General features: G+C 39.2%; 1 protein-coding gene across 12 annotated transcripts in view; it reads right to left on the bottom strand.

Moving 5' to 3' along the window:
- LOC135201365 (cyclin-D-binding Myb-like transcription factor 1) overlaps nt 1–19624 on the bottom strand; it is a 389369-nt gene that overhangs the window by 306680 nt on the left and 63065 nt on the right. For 7 of the 12 annotated variants that reach the window (XM_064230280.1, XM_064230254.1, XM_064230262.1 and 4 more), the window contains one exon: nt 8873–8956. The exons of 3 other annotated variants lie outside the window; for them this stretch is intronic. In XM_064230280.1, coding sequence (XP_064086350.1) covers nt 8873–8956 — 84 coding nt within the window. The remainder of the gene's footprint in view (nt 1–8872; nt 8957–19624) is intronic. 2 more of the 12 variants (XM_064230236.1, XM_064230244.1) reach the window with 1 other exon arrangement.

Genomic DNA, 19624 nt, shown 5'->3' with positions numbered 1-19624 from the left:
CACCGTCAAATGAATCATGAAGTGTTTGAAGAATGGTTTCCTTGCCAGTTGCTCCCAAACATACCGCCAACTTCAATTATTGTGATGGATAATGCTCCTCATCATTCAAGGAAAGAAGATAGACTACCAAAGATGTCAAGCAAAAAGGCAGTCATTAGAGAATGGCTCATCTCTAAATGTGTGAAACCAACAGAGAAAATGTTGAATCAACTTTTAGAGATGGCAAAGGAGTACTCCGATAAAATAAAAAAACACTTATGTCGAAGATAAAATTGCAGCAGAAAATGGACATGAAATTATTCGGCTTTCTCCCTACCACTGCCAATACAACCCAATAGAACTAATTTGGGGCCAAGTGAAAAGTTATATAGCAAAACGAAACGATTTTAAGATGGCAAACCTATCAGAACTTACTAAAGAAGCTCTGGATACTGTGACACCTGAAAATTGGGAAAAGGCTGTAAGACATGCCGAGAAATTGCAAGTGGAAGATGCAGCAAAAGATATCTTGATTGATAAATATATATTGATTCATTTATTGTAAGTCTTCACTCTTCAGATGAGGAATCTTCTGATGAGGAGTCCTCTTAAAGCATCCCCCTCTCTCTCTCGTCTTTTTACACTGTTCTGTACTGTTCTCTTTGAAAACCATTGTAAATGCATGCATCACGAGGTTAAATAAAGTGTATCATTATCATTCTTATTTATTAGATATACTGTATGTATTACTTGAATGTTTGTAAAATAAAGAAATGATTAATGTATGAAATTTATCATATCCATGATTTCCCTTTAGTTTTCTCTCATGTAGGTTGTTAATAAATAAGTTAATTGAAGAATAAAAAGAACTGTTTCATATCTGAAGTTTTAATGCCAATACCCACTATCTGAATAAAGGAAAAATAAACTTATACCAGCGAACCCTTCTAAGACAATAAGAGTGGGCATTCCCCTTTCACCAGACTCTGAAAGGAGGATAATCTGTACAGGACAGAGGTTAAGACCTAAGGGTAATGTTTCCCTTGGGTGATTGGTAAGAAATACAGAGCTTTGACTTTGGCCGCCTCTGCAAAGAACTTGAAGATATGGCAACGCGTGTTTTCGCTTTTAGACATGCCCAAACCCTCACCATAGATTGGTACTACTATAGGGAGTGAGGTTTTCTTGCCTAGAACTATGTGTAACGTGATTCTTTATCAATGGACATCCATGTCGTTATTGGGCTCATTTAATCAATAATTGTGTTGAAGTGTTAATTATTGTCGTGGTATTGATATCAGCTAGAATTTGCGTTAATTTTCCAGGTGATTCTACTTAAATTTCGTGGTAAAAGGTTTTTGTGAAATTTCAGTGTGTGACGAGCACATGATAGCTGGGAATATAGAGTTGTAATGGCGTGATTTTGATTTAATAGTCGTTGTTAACATGTTGGTTAGTTTATTTTTTACATTAAAACATCAGAAGCCCTTCGTATCTTTCCAATCCCTGAACTGTGTAGCAGCCGTTTTGTCATCTGATCTTACTATTGGCTCACACCATCAGAGCCTAGAACTATAATAAGTCGCCGAAAATTGCAACACAACGCACTATGATAAAATATTTTCTTATAGTTAACAGTGCTCTCTCTCTTATTCTTTGCATAAAAAAATAGTTTGCCATAAGAGAGGGGGAGAGAGATGGAGAGGGGCGTATTTTACCTTAAAGCCATGCGTATGTGTGGTAACCCCAAGATATGCAGACTGAAAAATATAATGTATATCACACTACATTCAGCTTTCTATACAATTCTGCATTACATTAAATGAATGACAATAAAGATACTACACACTTATGTTTAATAACACTTATGTTTAGTAACATGTTAAAACAAAGAAGTTTTAACAGTCCCCAAATTAAGGCAGATCTTAACTTTTGAAAAATTTAGAAAAATAAAAAGAATAAAAGTGATGAAAGCCTTAACTTCAATCCTGGGGTTGGTTTGCACACTGGAAGGATGGCAACACTTATTTACATGAGGGAGCTCAGAAACAAGTACCCAGCCTAACGTCGCCTGAACTTCGTGACCGCCGTAAACTGTGAATTTTCCTCTTAAGTCAGAGACAAAATTTTTAGGAATAGATTTTAAAAGCATCATTAGATTGGATAGATTTATGTCAAGACTGCATTAACTAAGGGACTGTCTGTATTGCATGATTTTTTTTTATTTTAAAAGATTTTGTGTATTTTACACATCTTGTATGCATACTTATTATGAAAGTAGTTAGAACTACATATAGCAATTAGTTATGCTTTTGTTAAAGTTACTCTGTCCAGTATAATACTGTATGTAGTTTTAGAAGCAATGTATTTAGCAGATATACATCTGAAATTGAACAGGTGAATACATATTTTAGACAATGAAAATGTCATAATGCCAGTTAGGATAGGTTGTTAATTACTATAGGCAGTCCCTGGGTTACAATGGGTTCGGCTTACGACGTTCCGAGGTTAAGGCCCTTCTCAATTATATTCATCAGAAATTATTTCCAGGGTTACGATGCATATTCCACGGTTACGACACCTACAGTGCTGATCTCGCAGAAGAAATGTGACACCAAAATAATCAATATTTGATGGTTTTCTTATTGTATTTTATGAAAAATACAATAAGAATGCAGTTTACATAGTTTTCAATGCACCTAAGGCATTAAAAGTATCAAGAACAGAACCCCCGTCGTAACCTGGGGACTGCCTATATGGAATTACTGCCCTTTAGATGCTTAATCGAGTTGCTCAAATGTACAGTATTGTGTTGGCTATTTACCAATCTCTGTTGCTTAGTGGATTTTATTACTTCCAAAGAGGGACTGATACCCAAACTGTCCATTGGGTTGAGGTGTCACTACCCTGTAACTAAGATTAAGGTAATGCAACTGTGAACATATATCAATAAGTATAATGTACAGAATATCTATAAAAGGTTTCAACCAATAACATGTGACAACCCAAACTCAAGTAGCTTACAAAATTTTTGGACAGTGTAATGATTTTGTAAATTTTGTATGCTACACCAAATAAATAACAACATTCCTGTTATACATCTTTAATAACCTTGAACATACATATGAAGATTTGTATGTAAAGCTTATAAGATTTTTGAAGTAGATATGCTAAAATATAGCACAAAAAGCAGCTACTTCTTATAAAATCCTTAAATACATATAGTACTGAACACACTTGCACATGCTGAATAGGGTACTTTTTATATTACCTGATTCCTATCGGTATTGCTGCATTTATTGCTGAAATTAAGAGATTACAAAACTCCCAAAAACTGAGTATGAAATAATGCCACTTAACAAGAGAATGGAGAAAGAAAGACAGATTTTCACACTCTTCCTACACTAGCTTTCATTTACCCTATATACTGGATTGCTACATATCCTCAGGGGTATCAAGTTACCTTTACTATCAGGTTTTGGGTCTTTGTTACTTAATGGACTTCATTACTTAATTGAGGTGCCAAGGTGCAAATTTTTTGTGCGACTGCAGAAGAGAATACTATATATAATTATCAATAAGTTGCATGTAATTAAAGAAACATTCAATAAAAAGATCTGGCAGAGAATCTATCGTCCAAGACCTGCCAACAATCAACTTTGAATTTTCAAAAGGTTTATATTTATCCATCATAATATCCACCATGCAATAATTTCAGCCAAAACTCAATTAAGAGAGGTTAGCAATCACAGACCTCTCCTAAGGAGATGGGATATTGTGAAGAAAGTAGCATAATCTGCAAACTGTAAGCAGTAAGCTTCTTCTGAAGGCAAAAACTCATCTTCTTGTATATAAAAAAAGTAAAAGACTAAGAATACTACCCTGGGAAAACCAGAGGTTACAACCCTAAAGTCATTATGTAATGTTCATCAACAATTACTTTTTGCAATCTATTAACTAATCATCGATGTTTAACAACAAGGGCCTCATGATTGACAGTCAAAAGCTGCATTAAAGTCACAACCAGTCTTAAGAACTTCATGACCTGATTACTGCATAGGGGTATTTGTACGAAACTAGAAACTGAAAGAGGAGCATAACAAGAACCCAGCACCTTGCCAAAGGCAAGCTGTAAACTATAAGAGAAATTATTGCTCTTGGCACATACATTCAGATTTTTGCTAACAGATATTCTACAACTTTAGATAACTTGGCAGTTGTAAAATCTAATAGAGTAACTTTACCAAGCCTCCAGGAAGTGCAAAAGAATCCATTTTTGGTTAACTTACAAAAACATAACAGCAACTCTGGTGCTAAGTATAATTAACAAGATTCAGAAACAAAGCCAACATATAATTTTGGGTCCACACCTACCTAAGCAACATGGTTGAGTTAAGATTCTTAATTCATAGCATCAATAAGATAAATCACTGGGTGACTCAGTCACAGAGATCTACAAAACTACTGTTTCTAATATGTAAACATGTCCTAGTCTTTCTTTGTCTACTGGCAAAGGTCCTTCTATATTCAATCTAGTTTCCGGTAATGCTACCTCAACTCTTGTATGCCACAGATTTGTTACATTTAGAATATTTGATTCTTCTGCCTGGTGGGTATAGAGGCTATAAGAGCCCGGACAAGTATGCAGCTCTTGGTACTGTATTTCTATCTTCACTGAGAATGTAAAAGTGACCAAATATACATATACTACAAACCATATTGATCATTTTCACTTTGGCTTAAAAAAGGATTTTGACAAAGGAAAAATCTATTTCTGGGCAAGGGCCTGTGTCGCCCAGTGAAATGTCCCTTTAGCACACATTTCTAAGGTAAATTAATGCTAACATACCAGAGAAAAAGCTAAAATGGAAATGCCAGAATATTCTGGCTTGCTCACCTTATATATAAAGGTGTTGGTATGGTTTCTGGGGCGAGTGAAACCACTACCAGGGGTCTCTTGCCATTTAGATTCATCCCTCTTCAAAATCCCTCTACCAGAGAGGGGCCAATCCAAGGCCCACTCCCCGCTACCGCTACTACTAGCGACTCTGACAGTACTACTAGCGCCTCTAACGGCATCCTTTTCGTTAGCACCATCCAGACCGCACGTTTTTTCTTGCTCTGTGTTTTGTGCTCGTATTGGATAATCTTTGCATCATGGAACGTCAAGCTATCACTGCATCCAAGTTAAGTACTGCTAGAAGTGTTTCATGTCAATTTAGCCGGGCAAGGGCCCGTTTAACCATTTTATTTTGGTTATGAAAGACGGCGTCCCGGAAGGCTTTCTTCCCGAGCCGCCCTGCGCGGCTCGCTCCCACGTGTTTCATTGTTTCGTGCTACTTTCGGTCTCCTATACCGCTTGTGCTCGAATGTTTTAGCAGTACATGATTATTACTATGGTTTTGGATTATTGACGTGTCATTATGATTATTTATACATTTATCCTAACACACTCCTATCAGCTCAGAGTTCATGCATGCATGTTCTTTTGCAATTAGGTCTATGATAGGCTCCTTTAGGACGTACGTCCTTTCTTTTGGTCCTGAGCCACCCTGGCCACTGCCCTAGGCCAGCGCTTTCAGTTGCTAAGTCGCCCTCCCTCCTTGGTTGGTCCGACCCAGCTTCTACAGGACTATTCTTTCTCTTATCCTCGTTTTTCTTCCTTCCCCCCATGTTTTCGCTAGGATGTTATTGTATTATGCCTTTCGAGACGGTTTGAGATGGCCTAGGCCACCTCAGATCGCTTGGTCTTTCTCACCGCGTGGCTCACTCCATGACCGCGACGAGGCCAGGCGATCACCATGAGCCACCCAGCGTCAGTCCCTCACGCTTCCTCCCCCCTACAGGGGGTAGATACGCTCGTTCACGTTGTCCCTGGCAACCGATCCGAGCTCCCTCCCTTCTTCCTCCCCTCCATGCGGGGGATACGGGAGTTAGTCGGGGGACACTCGACGCTGGCTCGGCTCTCACCGCTCTCATCATAGAGTACTGGGGGGGGTTCCCTGCTCGGCCGAGCCTCGGTTGGCCACCAGGCTCGGTTGCGGTCGGATCTCCTTGGTTCTCCGGCCGAGCTCTCTCACCCCGAGTCACCACCCTTCCCGCTCCGGCGGATAGGGGCTCCGGCACCACCAGGCCCCAAGGTTAGTGACTGTAGGGAAGCTCGGGCATCTCTTTTACCTATTGCGTGTTTATGTATATTCTTTACATCCATTATGTTAGCCTAAGTTGGCAGAGACCCCACTCACCACCCGGGTTCACCACCTACTTATTCTAATGTTAAGTTTTTACGGCGGAGTTATCCTCCCCGCCACTAATTGCTGGTCCCCCCCCTGCTCCTACCCCGCCGTCCTAGTACTCCTCGCTCCGGCGTATAGATTAGGTATTACTGTCTCGGTGATATTTTGTCCTCCGGCAACGCCGGAGACACAGTGATTCAAGTTTTACCAACTCTATCGGACACTCACCACGTTACACAGCAGAAGAGCAGGTAGAGACCAAGCCTTAAAATTGTCTATGAACTCCAGTGCACTCCGGTGTTATGATATATCACTTCATGGACTTAGTCCAGCAAGTTAGCGTTGATACTCATGTATCATTTCACTTACAGGCTACCCACTGCCAGGAGTCGGGCTGCAACGCCATTCTCCAGGACCCCTGTGGGCACAAGGTCTGCCGGACCCACGCTACCTGTGCAATCCGGTTCGGTGATCTAGCAGTTTGGCACCACGAGAGCTGCACCATCTGTTATGAGCTGGTGGATCAGGTCTCCTCCGGAGTAAGTACAACTCCGGATACTAAACCTTGTCACATATAATTTATTGGCCTATATAATTTGTGATATATCATTTACTGTACGTAATTTAAGTTAATCTTAAGTAACCTTAAGTATTAATTCTGATCCTATCTTTCAGGGTGCTCAAGCGGTCAGGGACGCCACCCAAACCACTCAGAAGGCCTGGGCTGGCAGGTTTGGTCGGAACATTACCAAGGGGCAGCCATACATTTTAGACAAGAAGATGGCCGCCCTCATCTTCCCCGGCGGAAAACCGACCTCCTACGTCGACCCGGAGGCGGCGGCCCCTTACATCGCCACCATTCAAGAACAGGTGGCTCTAGCAGCGGAGGAACCTGGAAACCAGGAGGTGTTAGAAGAAGTAGCAGCTCACAACCTGCACCTCGAGCCCATGACGGTAGACGCCGCAGGTAGGAGTGTAAGTGAGGCGGGTTTAGTAGGGGCTCAAGGTCTCCCCTTGAGTCAGGCTAGAGCTTCTTCTCCTACTGCTTCTTCTTCTTCTTTCCAGGGATTCACCGGGGATGGGCAGTCGGTCAGACCGAAGTCCACCCAGGCGATCCCTAAGGTTAAAGGTAAGCGTGAGTACAAGACGCTTCAGAAGACGCTGTCGAAGAAGTCTAGTTCTAGTGGCTCTCAGAAAACTCTGGCTCACCATCCCGGAGGAGAGAAGCCTAGAACGTCTTCTTATTCTAAGGGCTCCAAGGGTAAGTCTTCTAAGGACAAGGCTCAGCTCTTCCCCGACCCTAAGCCTTCGACCTTGACAGGAGCCCGTCCTAGGACCCCCAAAGAGAAGGTAGAACCTACTCCATTCGACACAGACTCATTTAGTGCAAATATCATGCACCAAATGGGTAGTCTGGTCGGGAACTTGGTTCAAAACAAGTTCCAGGAGATGTTTACCCAGATCTCATCTTCTTTGGAGGAATCAGGCCAGTCAATCCGAGCCATTTCGGAAAGGCTGGTCACTCAGGAGAACCTCATTGCAGGTCTCCGTGAGAACCCCGCGACAGGTCTTGCGCAGCCCGGCATGGCAGTCCAAACCATGCCGGACTATAATACTCTCCCTGCTTTCACAGCGAGTAATCCCAGGAGGATTTCGTCGTACGCTCCCTTCAAAGACAGGACGCTGACGTTGGAGGGCTGTGGAACTCGAAGGCTTGAGGACTTCGAGTTTCATCCTGCAGATCTGCAACCCCCCTTCATCGGTTATGCCCGCCTTACGGAAGCGGCCATGAGAGAGGACAAGATCCCAAAGGAGATGGTTATCCTCTCCCGGGATCAAGCCCAACGTGATTGGCTCAGGAGCCTGGAAGATTGGGAATGTATCAACACCAGGGTCCAAGCGTTTAAAAACGCATTCACGATCTTTACAGTGGACGGAGAAACGCACATCCCGTTCACTACAAAGGTAGCGGAACTGACGATGCAGGCCGCGATGAGAGACGAGCCAATGCCGCAGCTCCGGGAAACGGAGCCTACATCGCTCCTACTCCCCGGAATGGAAGATCTATGGTTGGATCTCCCGGCCACCTTTTTGGTTGGGAAACTCAAACCAGATTGCGCCATCACGCAATTTAGCGAGAGGCTACCCAGGCTTCCGGACAGCCTCATCCAGGCTGAATTCGACTAGGAATACAATGGACAGAAACCTTTATGATATTAATGTGGAACTTCATAACAGATAAAAACTTGCACAGGTCCAGACAATAAAGCTCATATTAATAAAAACTTTTCAGCACACATACATGACACTGTCTAAAGCACCTGAAGATATTATAACTTACCAAATGAACAGTGAATTACACATACTCAAACACCTCTCTGCATAAAATTTGTACTCCAGAGAAATGGAATATAAATGAGGGAAAGGGTAGCTGAACAGCTCTCAGAACAAAGTTCTACCTTAATTTAAAAGAAAAATGAAGATTCTCTCTAGCTGAGAAAGATCAGAACAAGTGCTTACCCCATACCGTGGAAACAATGTCTGGGTTATATAGAACATCATTTGCCAAATAAAATATCCAAAAACTTTACATGAATTAGCTTAAAATTATAAAATCTTTGTTAATTAATATAAATGGCCGACATTTAACTACATACTATAATTACCATGAGAGTTGCAGATGAATATATCGGTAATACGTTCATTTCCAGTAGAGTCTACCTTCCTGTACTTGGTTGTTTCTGTAAAATCAAGACAAATACCTGAATGATTGTGAGAATATGTTAATAGAAAGCAAGAGACAAAGTATTAGAAAAGTTATGACTCGAACAAGCAACCAAATATTCCTAAATTTTGAGAGTATAAATAATGTAATGTGTAATGTAAAACCGATGTGTAATACATATTTTCCAGTTACACAAAACACTGAAATATGTGGAAATAATCCTTATTTGGCAAAAAATTAAAACATCCTACAACTGAAAAATGCTATCTTTGTAAATCTAATGTTCTTCAATAAAACCTCATCCCACTACAAAAGTGTGCTATATCATCCAGACATGCTCAAAGTTGGAAGAGGGGCTTCCACATTCTCTTCTGGACTCCAAAGCACCCTCTAATAATTCCAAGAGTTTGCCCACCTTCCCGCTGAGAGAGTGGGGCCGAGATTCACGATTCATGAATCCCATTCTTTACTTTTAAATTAGCGTATGTGCACACCACTCAGTGTACCACACCCCCAGATATTTTAACTCTGTTATTTTCATTTCACAATTTTTTACTCTACTCTCACCTGTTTATCTTCTTTATTATATTATATATTTAATTAGTAATATTGATCTTCTGTTGTTGTGGTGAAAGTAAAGCATCCCAAAATTTCAATGCTATTTCAGATATGTATTAGCACTTCAACTCCCTCCCTTCTCCCTCATACAATACATAAGCATTTTCACTTCTACTGTACTTTCTTATGGATTTGGTCTCTTTAGCTTAATGCGCTCCACCTGTCGTTCATTAGTGAGCATAATTTTGATCAAAATATTGTTCTTTGCATGATTTTTTTTGGTATGGTACATTTCAATTTCTGCTGTTTTCCTTAGTAAAATATCTACTTCTACCCTTTCTATTTATTTCATAAATTATTGATGCCTCTTTCCATCCTACTATTTCCCCAACTCCTTGGTGCCTTCTGGCAGACTAACTTTGTCAATGCACTTGAGGGCGTCTCCAACCATACACGTGAATGGTGGTCCCAAATGCTTGTTTCAATCAATTTTAGCAGTGTGAGTAATCAAAGAATCTCCTCTGAATTTACCTTCCATACCTTCACTCTGACACCCAATCATGACTTTATAGGCATTAAGTTTACAAATAAAATTCAACTTCAATCCATGGGTTAAAAGAACATCATTGATTAATAACTTCATTCTTTCTTCCATATCTTTCCCAATATTTTTTTAGATTCCATTGCTTAGTGACTATCTCTTGTACTCTTGTTTTTTAATTCTTAATTACATTTGCATTCATACATTTCTCACACAGTTTCAGTCTTGTGTGTTAGTCTCAATGGGGATAAAATGTCTTTACAGGTTTTTTGTTCCAAATTAATTTACATATACCCCTATCTGTTGCTAGGTGGTCTAGGGACCAAGACAAGCAATGATTCTCAGGAACTAACCTCTGTTTTTGTTTCCAGGTGAGACAGCACAGATATGTTCGTCAGTGAATTCAGTTACTTAAGACATGAACAGTGGCTTCAGGTATATTGAGCTGAAGGGTTCACTCATACAACAACCCTTTTTCACACCAAGAGTGCTAGGCTACAAAGAAGAGCATTTAGCAGATGCACTGAAGGGAAGATGGCTAAACTACAAATTGAGCCTGTAGCCGTTTGTGTACCGATCTGTGAAATGGCCCTTCATTAAATATTGGTTCATTCATTCTCCCCACCTCTGGACTCTACATCATGCACTGGGCAAATAATTAATTGGAAATCTTCACTTAATCTATTCATGCTTCGTCCTTAATCTAAGGTAAGGCCATTAGCCTTTTAGTTGAGGTTTTAAAAATAATAATAGATATGTTACATAAAACTTTTTTCGAGTATTATGCATTGTAATGTTAGTTTTGTTACCATTTTTAATTGGTGTGGCGAGTGCTAGGCTGTGTTAATATTGGATTATATCGTACGGCTTTTGTCTGACCCCTTATATATTGGCGTTGTTTTCTGCAGATGGGTTTTAGTGTTATTGAGATATATGTTTATATGCATTGATTTTGAGAATATTGACTTTGTTGGTCGGTCTGTAATCAGGCCTTTCCTTCTTTAAGTACTACTTTAGGTGTGGTAGGCTTTCCTTGATGCAGTGACAACAATAATTTACAGTTTGACATTGATTTATCTTTCATTGGTAAGCAAGGATACTTGAGTATTTTGTATTACTCACAGATTATTTGAGTTCTATAGTTTTCATATTAACCCTCTTACGCCGACTGGACGTATTTTACGTCGAAATTTTTTGTCTCCCGTGTGCCGACTGGACGTATTTTACGTCGACTTACAAAAGTTTTTTTTTAAATTCGCGGAAAAATACTTATAGGCCTACCAGCCTAAAACTTTTGAATCACGCACCTTGGGGGATGCTGGGAGTTCACGGATCAAGGTGTTGTTTTGTTTACAATCGTTACGCAGGCGCGCAAGCGCGAATTTCTTTCTTGCCGCACTAAAAAGTATCTGTGACACATCTCGGAAAATATTTCGTCACTTTGACAAAATTTTTGTACCATTGTAAATTAGCCTTTACATGAAGTATTATATATGAAAATGTGCGCATTTGTATGTAGAATACAACAATAAAATACTCATGATTGTAGCTTTTATCAGCTTTGAGATATTTTCATATAAATAACGATAATTGCCAAAATTTCAACCTTCGGTCAACTTTGACTCTACCGAAATGGTCGAAAAACGCAATTGTAAGCTAAAACGCTTATATTCTAGTAATATTCAATCATTTACCTTAATTTTGCAACTAATTGGAACTCTCTAGCACTATATTTCGATTTATGGTGAATTTATGAAAAAACTTTTTCCTTACGTCCGCGCGGTAACTCTTCCGAAAAAAATCATACATGCGATTGTGGTAATGTTTGCACCATTTTAAAATTAGCCGTTATATAAAATTTTATATATGGAAATGTGCTTAATTTCATGCACAATACAACTAAAAACAACCCATGGTTGTAGCTTTTATCAGTTTTGAGATATTTTCATATAAATAACGATAATTGCCAAAATTTCAACCTTCGGTCAACTTTGACTCTACCGAAAGCGTCGAAAAACGCAATTGTAAGCTAAAACGCTTATATTCTAGTAATATTCAAGCATTTACCTTCATTTTGCAACAAATTGGAAGTCTGTAGCACAATATTTCGATTTATGGTGAATTTATGAAAAAAATAACATTTTCTTTACGTCCGCGCGGTAACTCTTCCGAAAAAATCATACGTGCGATTGTGGTAATGTTTGCACCATTTTAAATTAGCCGTTACATAAAGTTTTATATATGAAAATGTGCGCAATTTCATGTAAAATACAAAAGAAAATAATTGAAGGTTGTAGCTTTTCTCACTTTTGAAATATTTGCATATAAATCACGATAAATAGAAAAAAACCACGTTCGGTCAAATTTGACTCTACCGAAATGGTCAAAAAACGCAATTGTAAGCTAAAACTCTTACAGTATAGTAATATTCAGTCATTTATCTTCATCTTGAAACAAATTCTAAGTCTCTAGCAAAATATTTAGATTTATGGTGAATTTAAAAAAAAAACTTTCCTTTCCTCCGCGCTCGGATTCTCCGCCACAAATCTCCGAAATACGTATGTCCCATTCTCGGAATATTTGCTCCGTTTCATATTAAGCATTTCAGAGTTTTATATATGAAAATGTGCGCAATTTCATGTAGAATAAAACAAAAAATATTTGAAGGTTGTAGCTTTTCTTATTTCCGAAATAATTGCATATAAAAAAAATATATATAAAAAAATTCGACATTCGGTCAACTTTAACTCATCAGATATGGTCGAAAACTGCAATTGTAAGCTAATACTCTTACAGTATAGTAATATTCAATCATTTGTCTTCATTTTGAAAGAAATTGGAAGTCTCTAGGAAAATATTTAGATTTATGGTGAATTTTTGAAAAAAATATTTGTTTACGTCCGCGCGTTACGAATTCATGCATTATTTTGTGATAATATTTTCTCTGTGTTGCTTTTATCGTTTTACAATGTGTTATATACCAAAATGATCGCAATTTAGTGTACATTACAACGAAAAAAAGTAACTTGTTACCTTTAACAGTTTTGCACACAGCGCGATTTGAATACAATTATATATGAAATTTCATTTTTGCGATATCATATATCGCATTATTTATATATGATAATGATATTTTTTTTCATTTCTGATGGTTGCATACTAAACTTCAGGCAATGAAAAAAAAGGAACCAAAAATGAACTCTTAATCTTGAAAACTAAGCGCGCTGTGATTTTTTGAAAAAAATATTTTTTCCGCTTCCGCGCTCACTCCGAAACCCCTCCGGCACACGGGAGACAATTTTTTATTTACCGCTCCGGCGTAAGAGGGTTAATGTTATTGCTTTATCAAATATTTATTTTTGTGAAGTTTTCGTGTTAATAGTACTTAAAATGGAAAATTCAGTTTCCTTTGAAGTATTCTTGATCATTTCATATAAAATTTCATCAGGTCCAGGTGCAGTATTTTTACTGTTACTAAGAGCAAGTAAAAATTCCTCCATGGTAAAAGGCATATTATATGATTCAGATTTAAAAGAAGTAAAATCAAGTGTTTCAGACTCTGCTAACACTCTCTCCCTGTAGAATGGAGAATTTTCATCCTTGCTTGATATCACTGAAAAATGTTCAGCAAAAACATTGCTTACAGCTTTTGAGTCAGTTATAAAGTCACAATTGACTTTTAAAACAGGGAGGGGACTAGGATTATACTTTCCTGCTATTTTCTTAACTGTCCATATCTTGGTCATAGGTGTTTTCCAGGTAATTGTTGACATAGAAAGTACCTATGATTCTCGTCTCGCATGTTTGATTTGCCATCTGAATTTGGCTCAAGACTTTTTAAAGGAGATCAAGTAGCATTCACATCGATGTCTTCTGTACCTAGTAAAAGCTGCTCTCATGGCTTTATGTCTTATTTTGCATTGAACATTCCACATAGAACAGGCTTCCGATGCAATTTTCCACCTGGTTTTTGGGATTGCCTTTTCTGCTGCAAACATAAAAATCATTGTTAAATAGAACACAGCTTCCCCTATTGTTGCAATATCTTTTGCATCTAGTTCAATATAACTAAGTTCCTGGAAAAGGGGCCAATTTGCTTTATTGGTACACCACCTGGGCATTCTGTATACTGGCTCATATTTCTCAGTTCTGATGACAATTGGGAAATGATCACTACCGTATAGATCATCCAACACCTCCCAGTTGAAATCTATGAAATGTGTCAGAACTGGTGATAGATAAGTCAGTGCATGAAAATGTACTAATCTGAATGTGAAAATGGGTGGGGTTTCAGTATTCAAGAAGGTTATATTTGAATTTTCTATTGATGATAAGATAAGGTTGCCTCTTTGATTTGTTAAAATGTCACCCCAAAGTTCATGTCGACCATTAGTCTCCCAATATAAGAAATGGTCAAGGGAGGGGTTGCTGTGGTAGTGTTTAACACTCGCCCCAGTTTTATACCGAAACCTTTTATATAGGTGAGCGAGTCAGAGGCTTCTGACGTGTCCAATTTAGCACTTCTCTGGTATTATAGCAATATTTTACTAGAAATAGTGCTAAAGGAGACATATTTCACTGGGCGACACGGCTTCCTCACCCAGAAATAGATTTTTCCTACGTCAAAATCCCTTTATTAGGAGGGAGATACAATGAACAAATTGTGTATGTCTTTTTTAAGTGAATTTTAACAGCTACAGCTTGTAATTGAGTTTGCAACTGTATTTTTGAGTGAGCAATATCTCGTCATACAAGAAGTGCACTTCCACCCGAAATTCCCTGTAAAGGAAAGTATGAGTGGAATGCAAAAAACTCTTTAGGAGTAAGCATTTTGTTGTTGCTTAGCATGGTCTCTTGTAGTGCTAAGCATACTGGGTTATAATCAAACATAATAGCTCTTCATATTTAGTGCGAAGTCCCTGGCAGTTCCATGGTTATATAACAGAGAAAGTACTACCTATTTTCTAGAGGATGATCCTCTGTCCTAGATCGTTCTGTTATGCTTTTCCTTGTAGATGACATCTGAGTTTTGTAACAGACTTTTGGTACAGTTCTAGATGTCGAGGGAGTACTTAGAGGGTCATTTGAATAAACCAAGGGATCACTTATGATGGTATTTGAAACCACGGTATCTTTAGTAGTATCTTCGACCCTTGTAGTATCATTTTTAACTAGTCTAGTTTTATTGTCTAAGCTAAGCTGATCTGAGAGTAACATTTTGTTTGCCTTAGGTTCTACATTTGTTGCTGCTGTTTTGTAAGATAAGATAGTGGGATATGACATTATTTTCTATTCATTCAGATGTTCTATGAGGGTTAGCTGAACCATAAGATGATGAAGGTTTACTAATTCTTTTTTCTGACTCATTAACTTTTTCTGCAGATGTATCTCCTTTCTCAAGGTGCTTGACTTTTGATTTAGGCATTGTTACAGACTCTCACTTAAAGTCCTCTTGTTGACAATTGTCCCAGCATCCATTTTTTCTCCTTTATCTTCATTAGACTTTTTGAGATTCATTTTCTTTTGTCTTTCCCCATTTCCTTTTACAGTATCTACAAATGACTGCTGGGTGTGAATTTCTGCAGTCTTTTGTCTTGCCTCTTTAAAGGGAATGCGCTCTTGAGTCTTGATACAAAGTGTTTCTTTTTCAATGACATACTTGATACATGATTTATGTGCTGCATTATGGTCTTCCCCCACAATTAGGCAGCATGGAGTAAGCTCACAATTCCCATGCTCTTTTCTTCCACAGTTAAAGCATATAGCTGGTTTTTTTTTTCTTTTTTCCTGCATGTTGTAATCAGATGACCAAGCATTTGGCAATGGAAACATCTTCTGGGAGCGGGAATATATTGTCAACTTGCAGGTGAACCCATGCAGCTTTCAGAAATTTAGGGAGTCTCAAACAACCAAAGGTGAGTATTAAAGTAGGTGTTGGATGTAATACTCCCAATACTTTTTTCTTGATTCGTCTCACATCAACCACCTTTTGATAAGCAAATTCTTTTCGGAGAGTGTCCTCAGAATAATGTAAGAGTTCAGTACTATACACTACTCCTTTAGACTGATTCACTGTTTAGTGAGGAGTGCATTTTGCACTAATAGATAATAATTTTCTACTTTCATCTGGTGATGAAACTTCTACAAGAAAGCTTCCTTCACCTTGAGAGGCTATCTTTGGTTCTCTGCCAATGCATTTCACAATAGCTCTACGGACATCAAATATATTAAGTTCTTTTATGTTTTTGTTGAGGTCAAGAAAAATATATTTTATAAGTCTCAGGTTCTTGAGATCCAAGTAAAATTCCAATATCAGGATTAGCATTCCTATTTCTATTATTAAATCTGCAATTCTTTCCTCTGTTCTGAACTACATAAGGGTGCCAAAGAGTCGGGGGGTCCAGGGGAAAACATATACACACACACACACAACTACTGCTTGAGAAGACCAACAAGGTATCGTGGACTAGACAGGGTTCAACATTCTCCACCAACGGCACACGTAGAAGTTGCTTCCCAACAGTCTGCCCCATACCCTACCCTTTCGGGATAGCACCAACATGCTTGCAGTGGCCCAGGTATAGGCCAATCTGCCTGCTGGGAGTTCTGTCCCCACTAATGGGGACTGACTCCCCACTCCAAACATATCGGTGAGCTTCTGGATAAAAGCCAGGTGTCCTTTCCCAAAAAACCAGCCCCCCTGGATTTTGATGGGCTGATCCCTGGAGATGGTTCCGCCCTCAAGATAGCAATGGGAAAATCCCATCACCATCTCTTAGGTCCAAACCATATTGGGTGGCGACTCGCCACCACAACTCACACAATTAGCTTCGAATCCAAACCACCCTCCAAACCATGAACCCTTCCCAGACTCACCCCAAGCAGCAAAATTTTGCGAAAGTGGAAATGTCCTCGCCAGTTAATGCCCAAAGTTTTGTAGGCGTTCCGTCAGGGTCCGACCTTCGCAAGCTTGAAGGCAGGATTCCTTACCCCGTGAAGGAACCTACTCAAGGGGAGTCATCCCATGAATCTTTTGTCCTCAAATCACAAAAGGACAAGAACAACAGCAAGATAATCTTTTTCACAAGGTCCAAAGACCCTCTTATAGGAAAAACGAAAAGCAACAAATGGAATGCTTATCAAGGGCAGAGGCAGATAAAAGGGCAGATACCATTAGGAATGGTAAGGTTGGGGGTCGACTTCAATGACACCATAAACAACTGAAGTCTTCCCTTTGAGGACACAGCATTAATTCTAAATGGGCTAGAGTGGAAACAGTCTCACCCCTCCCCCTTCTGTAAAGGGTTTTTTTCAAGAATCAAACCCTTCTCTGGAATGTTATGTGCAGACAGGCCCTGTTAATATGAGCCATAGAGAAACATGCGGATATTCACCACCAAGCATGTCTCTCAAAGTGTCCCCAAAAAGGATTCTTCCAAACGAAGAGTGATCCCAGACCTAACATTGAGCAAGCACATTGTTTGCCAAATTTTCTGAATAATTACCATTGCTCTAGTGTTCAACTGTTCTAAAAGGGACTTGACAACTATAGATCTGAAAGATGCATACTGGCATGTCCCTATCCCCATTCCCTTCCACCCCTTCTTAAGGCTCCAGATAGGAAAAGATATGTACATGTTCAAAGTCATCCCCTCTGAGTTAAACATTGCCCTAAGATTTGGCAAAGTAACAGTAATTCTTTGAGAAATCAGAAATAGTACAACCAATAGCCCACCTAGACGACTGGTCGATCTGGGCGTCCACAAGAAAAGAGTGCTTGAAAAACCTTAGAGCAGTGGTCGACTGACTACAGTCAAAGGTTTTATGATAAATTGGCGAGATCCCACCTTACACTAAGCAGATGCTTTCAGCAGCTGGGACTGTGTTGGGATATTTTTTATGACTCATTGTCTCTCCCCATTATACTCAAAACAGAGTAAGACATCCTCAAAACGGGCCTTGCACAGCTCAGTTTCCAAACAGCAATTAGACCATATGATAGGGTTGTTGTAATTTGCAGCAATATTAGATCCAATACTCCAATTGCAACAAATGAATATGAACAGGCAAAAACAAGATGCAAGAGAGACCTTATCAAAAAATTTTAAAAGTTGGGGAGATACTTCGACCTTGATCCCCGAAAGAATCTCTGGCGATACAGGTCATTCTGACTCCTCAGTTTGAATGAATGACAATATACACAAATGGCTCATTGACAGGTTGGGAGGATGTTGGGAGGCTCACCAGGTGGCAGGGAGGTGTTCAGCTACTCTGAGGAATTGTCTTATCAATTTCCTGGAGCTGGTGGATCTTTTTGTCCCTCAAAAAACTCAAACTCAAATCTCCAGAAGAGAGACATTTGGTTGGTTCTAGATAACATGATTGCAATGTCCTACATTATGAGGTCAGGATGATACTCACTTCCCGTCTATATAGTAATGCTAACAATCCTTCGATGGGGCAATTCACCTTACAGGGTCTCTCAATGTAATACTAAGACTCCATATCAAGGAAAATGACAGCCTCAACAGAGTGGAGTTAGACAACCACTACTTTTAAGAAAATAGCCAACATGCTTCCACAAATGGAAGTGGATCTCTTCGCCACATATGAGAATCACAAACTGCCAGGCAGGCAACAGGAAGAGATGCCTTCCTACAAGACTGGAACAAATGGAAGATGATATACCCTTTCCCTCCATTGTTCCAGATTTCGAAGGTGTTAAGCAAACTCCTAACATACTAAGGAACAGCTTACTTAATGGGCCCAAACTGGCCAAACAGGCATCAGTTCCTGTTACTTTAACAACGGGCAAAGAGATAAATTCCAAAACTGTCCACTGTTTTATCCCAGTCAGTAAGAGAAAAAGTCATTGAAGGATCCTCCTTTCTAAGCCAAGACGGTAGATTTTCTTACATATCTATATCGTGAAAATTACTCGCCCAAGACTGGTAAGCACCTAGTGCAAAAATTACAAACTTCATATATATCTGGCAATACTAGTATGTATGGAAGATATAGTTACATTATATCCATACTGAGAAACCCCCCAAAAATTCTAGGTAAACACTTCAAAAAAGTTCTTATCCCCTTTTGAAGACAAACACCTTGCACTTACAACAATCATGATTTCGTGATTTGACTTTAGTATATAAGTTGTCACTTACCTTCTGCGGTCCTTTGCACTACAAAGATCCGCTCTAGAAGGGTTCCAATCACTTGGTCCTTGAGCAAGGCGCTTAGACTTCGATCAGCCCTTTAATTCAGTGTACCTGATACAACCACATCAGGAATGCGTGTTAGCAAACTGGGCTCTCCTAGACAGGAACAGTACATCATGCAAACGTCTGACCATCAATTATTATTGTCCTCTGGCCTCTTATTCCTGGCCAGGAATGGGATTCCTTTAACCCCTTCGGCACCGGCCCGCTGCATTGCTGCAAATGCTTGCATACCGCACAAGGCCCAATGTCGACCACGAGTACCAATCATTACTTGCTCCCACTAAATTTCATGTTATTCATATTTTTCCTTTATTTTCTTATGTGAAAACATTGTGTATATATCAATGAATGAATATTTTTT

This window comes from Macrobrachium nipponense, chromosome 23 (assembly GCF_015104395.2).
Source record: "Macrobrachium nipponense isolate FS-2020 chromosome 23, ASM1510439v2, whole genome shotgun sequence".
In the NCBI taxonomy this organism is placed as follows: domain Eukaryota; kingdom Metazoa; phylum Arthropoda; class Malacostraca; order Decapoda; family Palaemonidae; genus Macrobrachium; species Macrobrachium nipponense.
The sequence above is the reverse complement of the archived record's forward strand: the minus strand, read 5'-3'. Positions and strand labels throughout refer to the sequence as shown.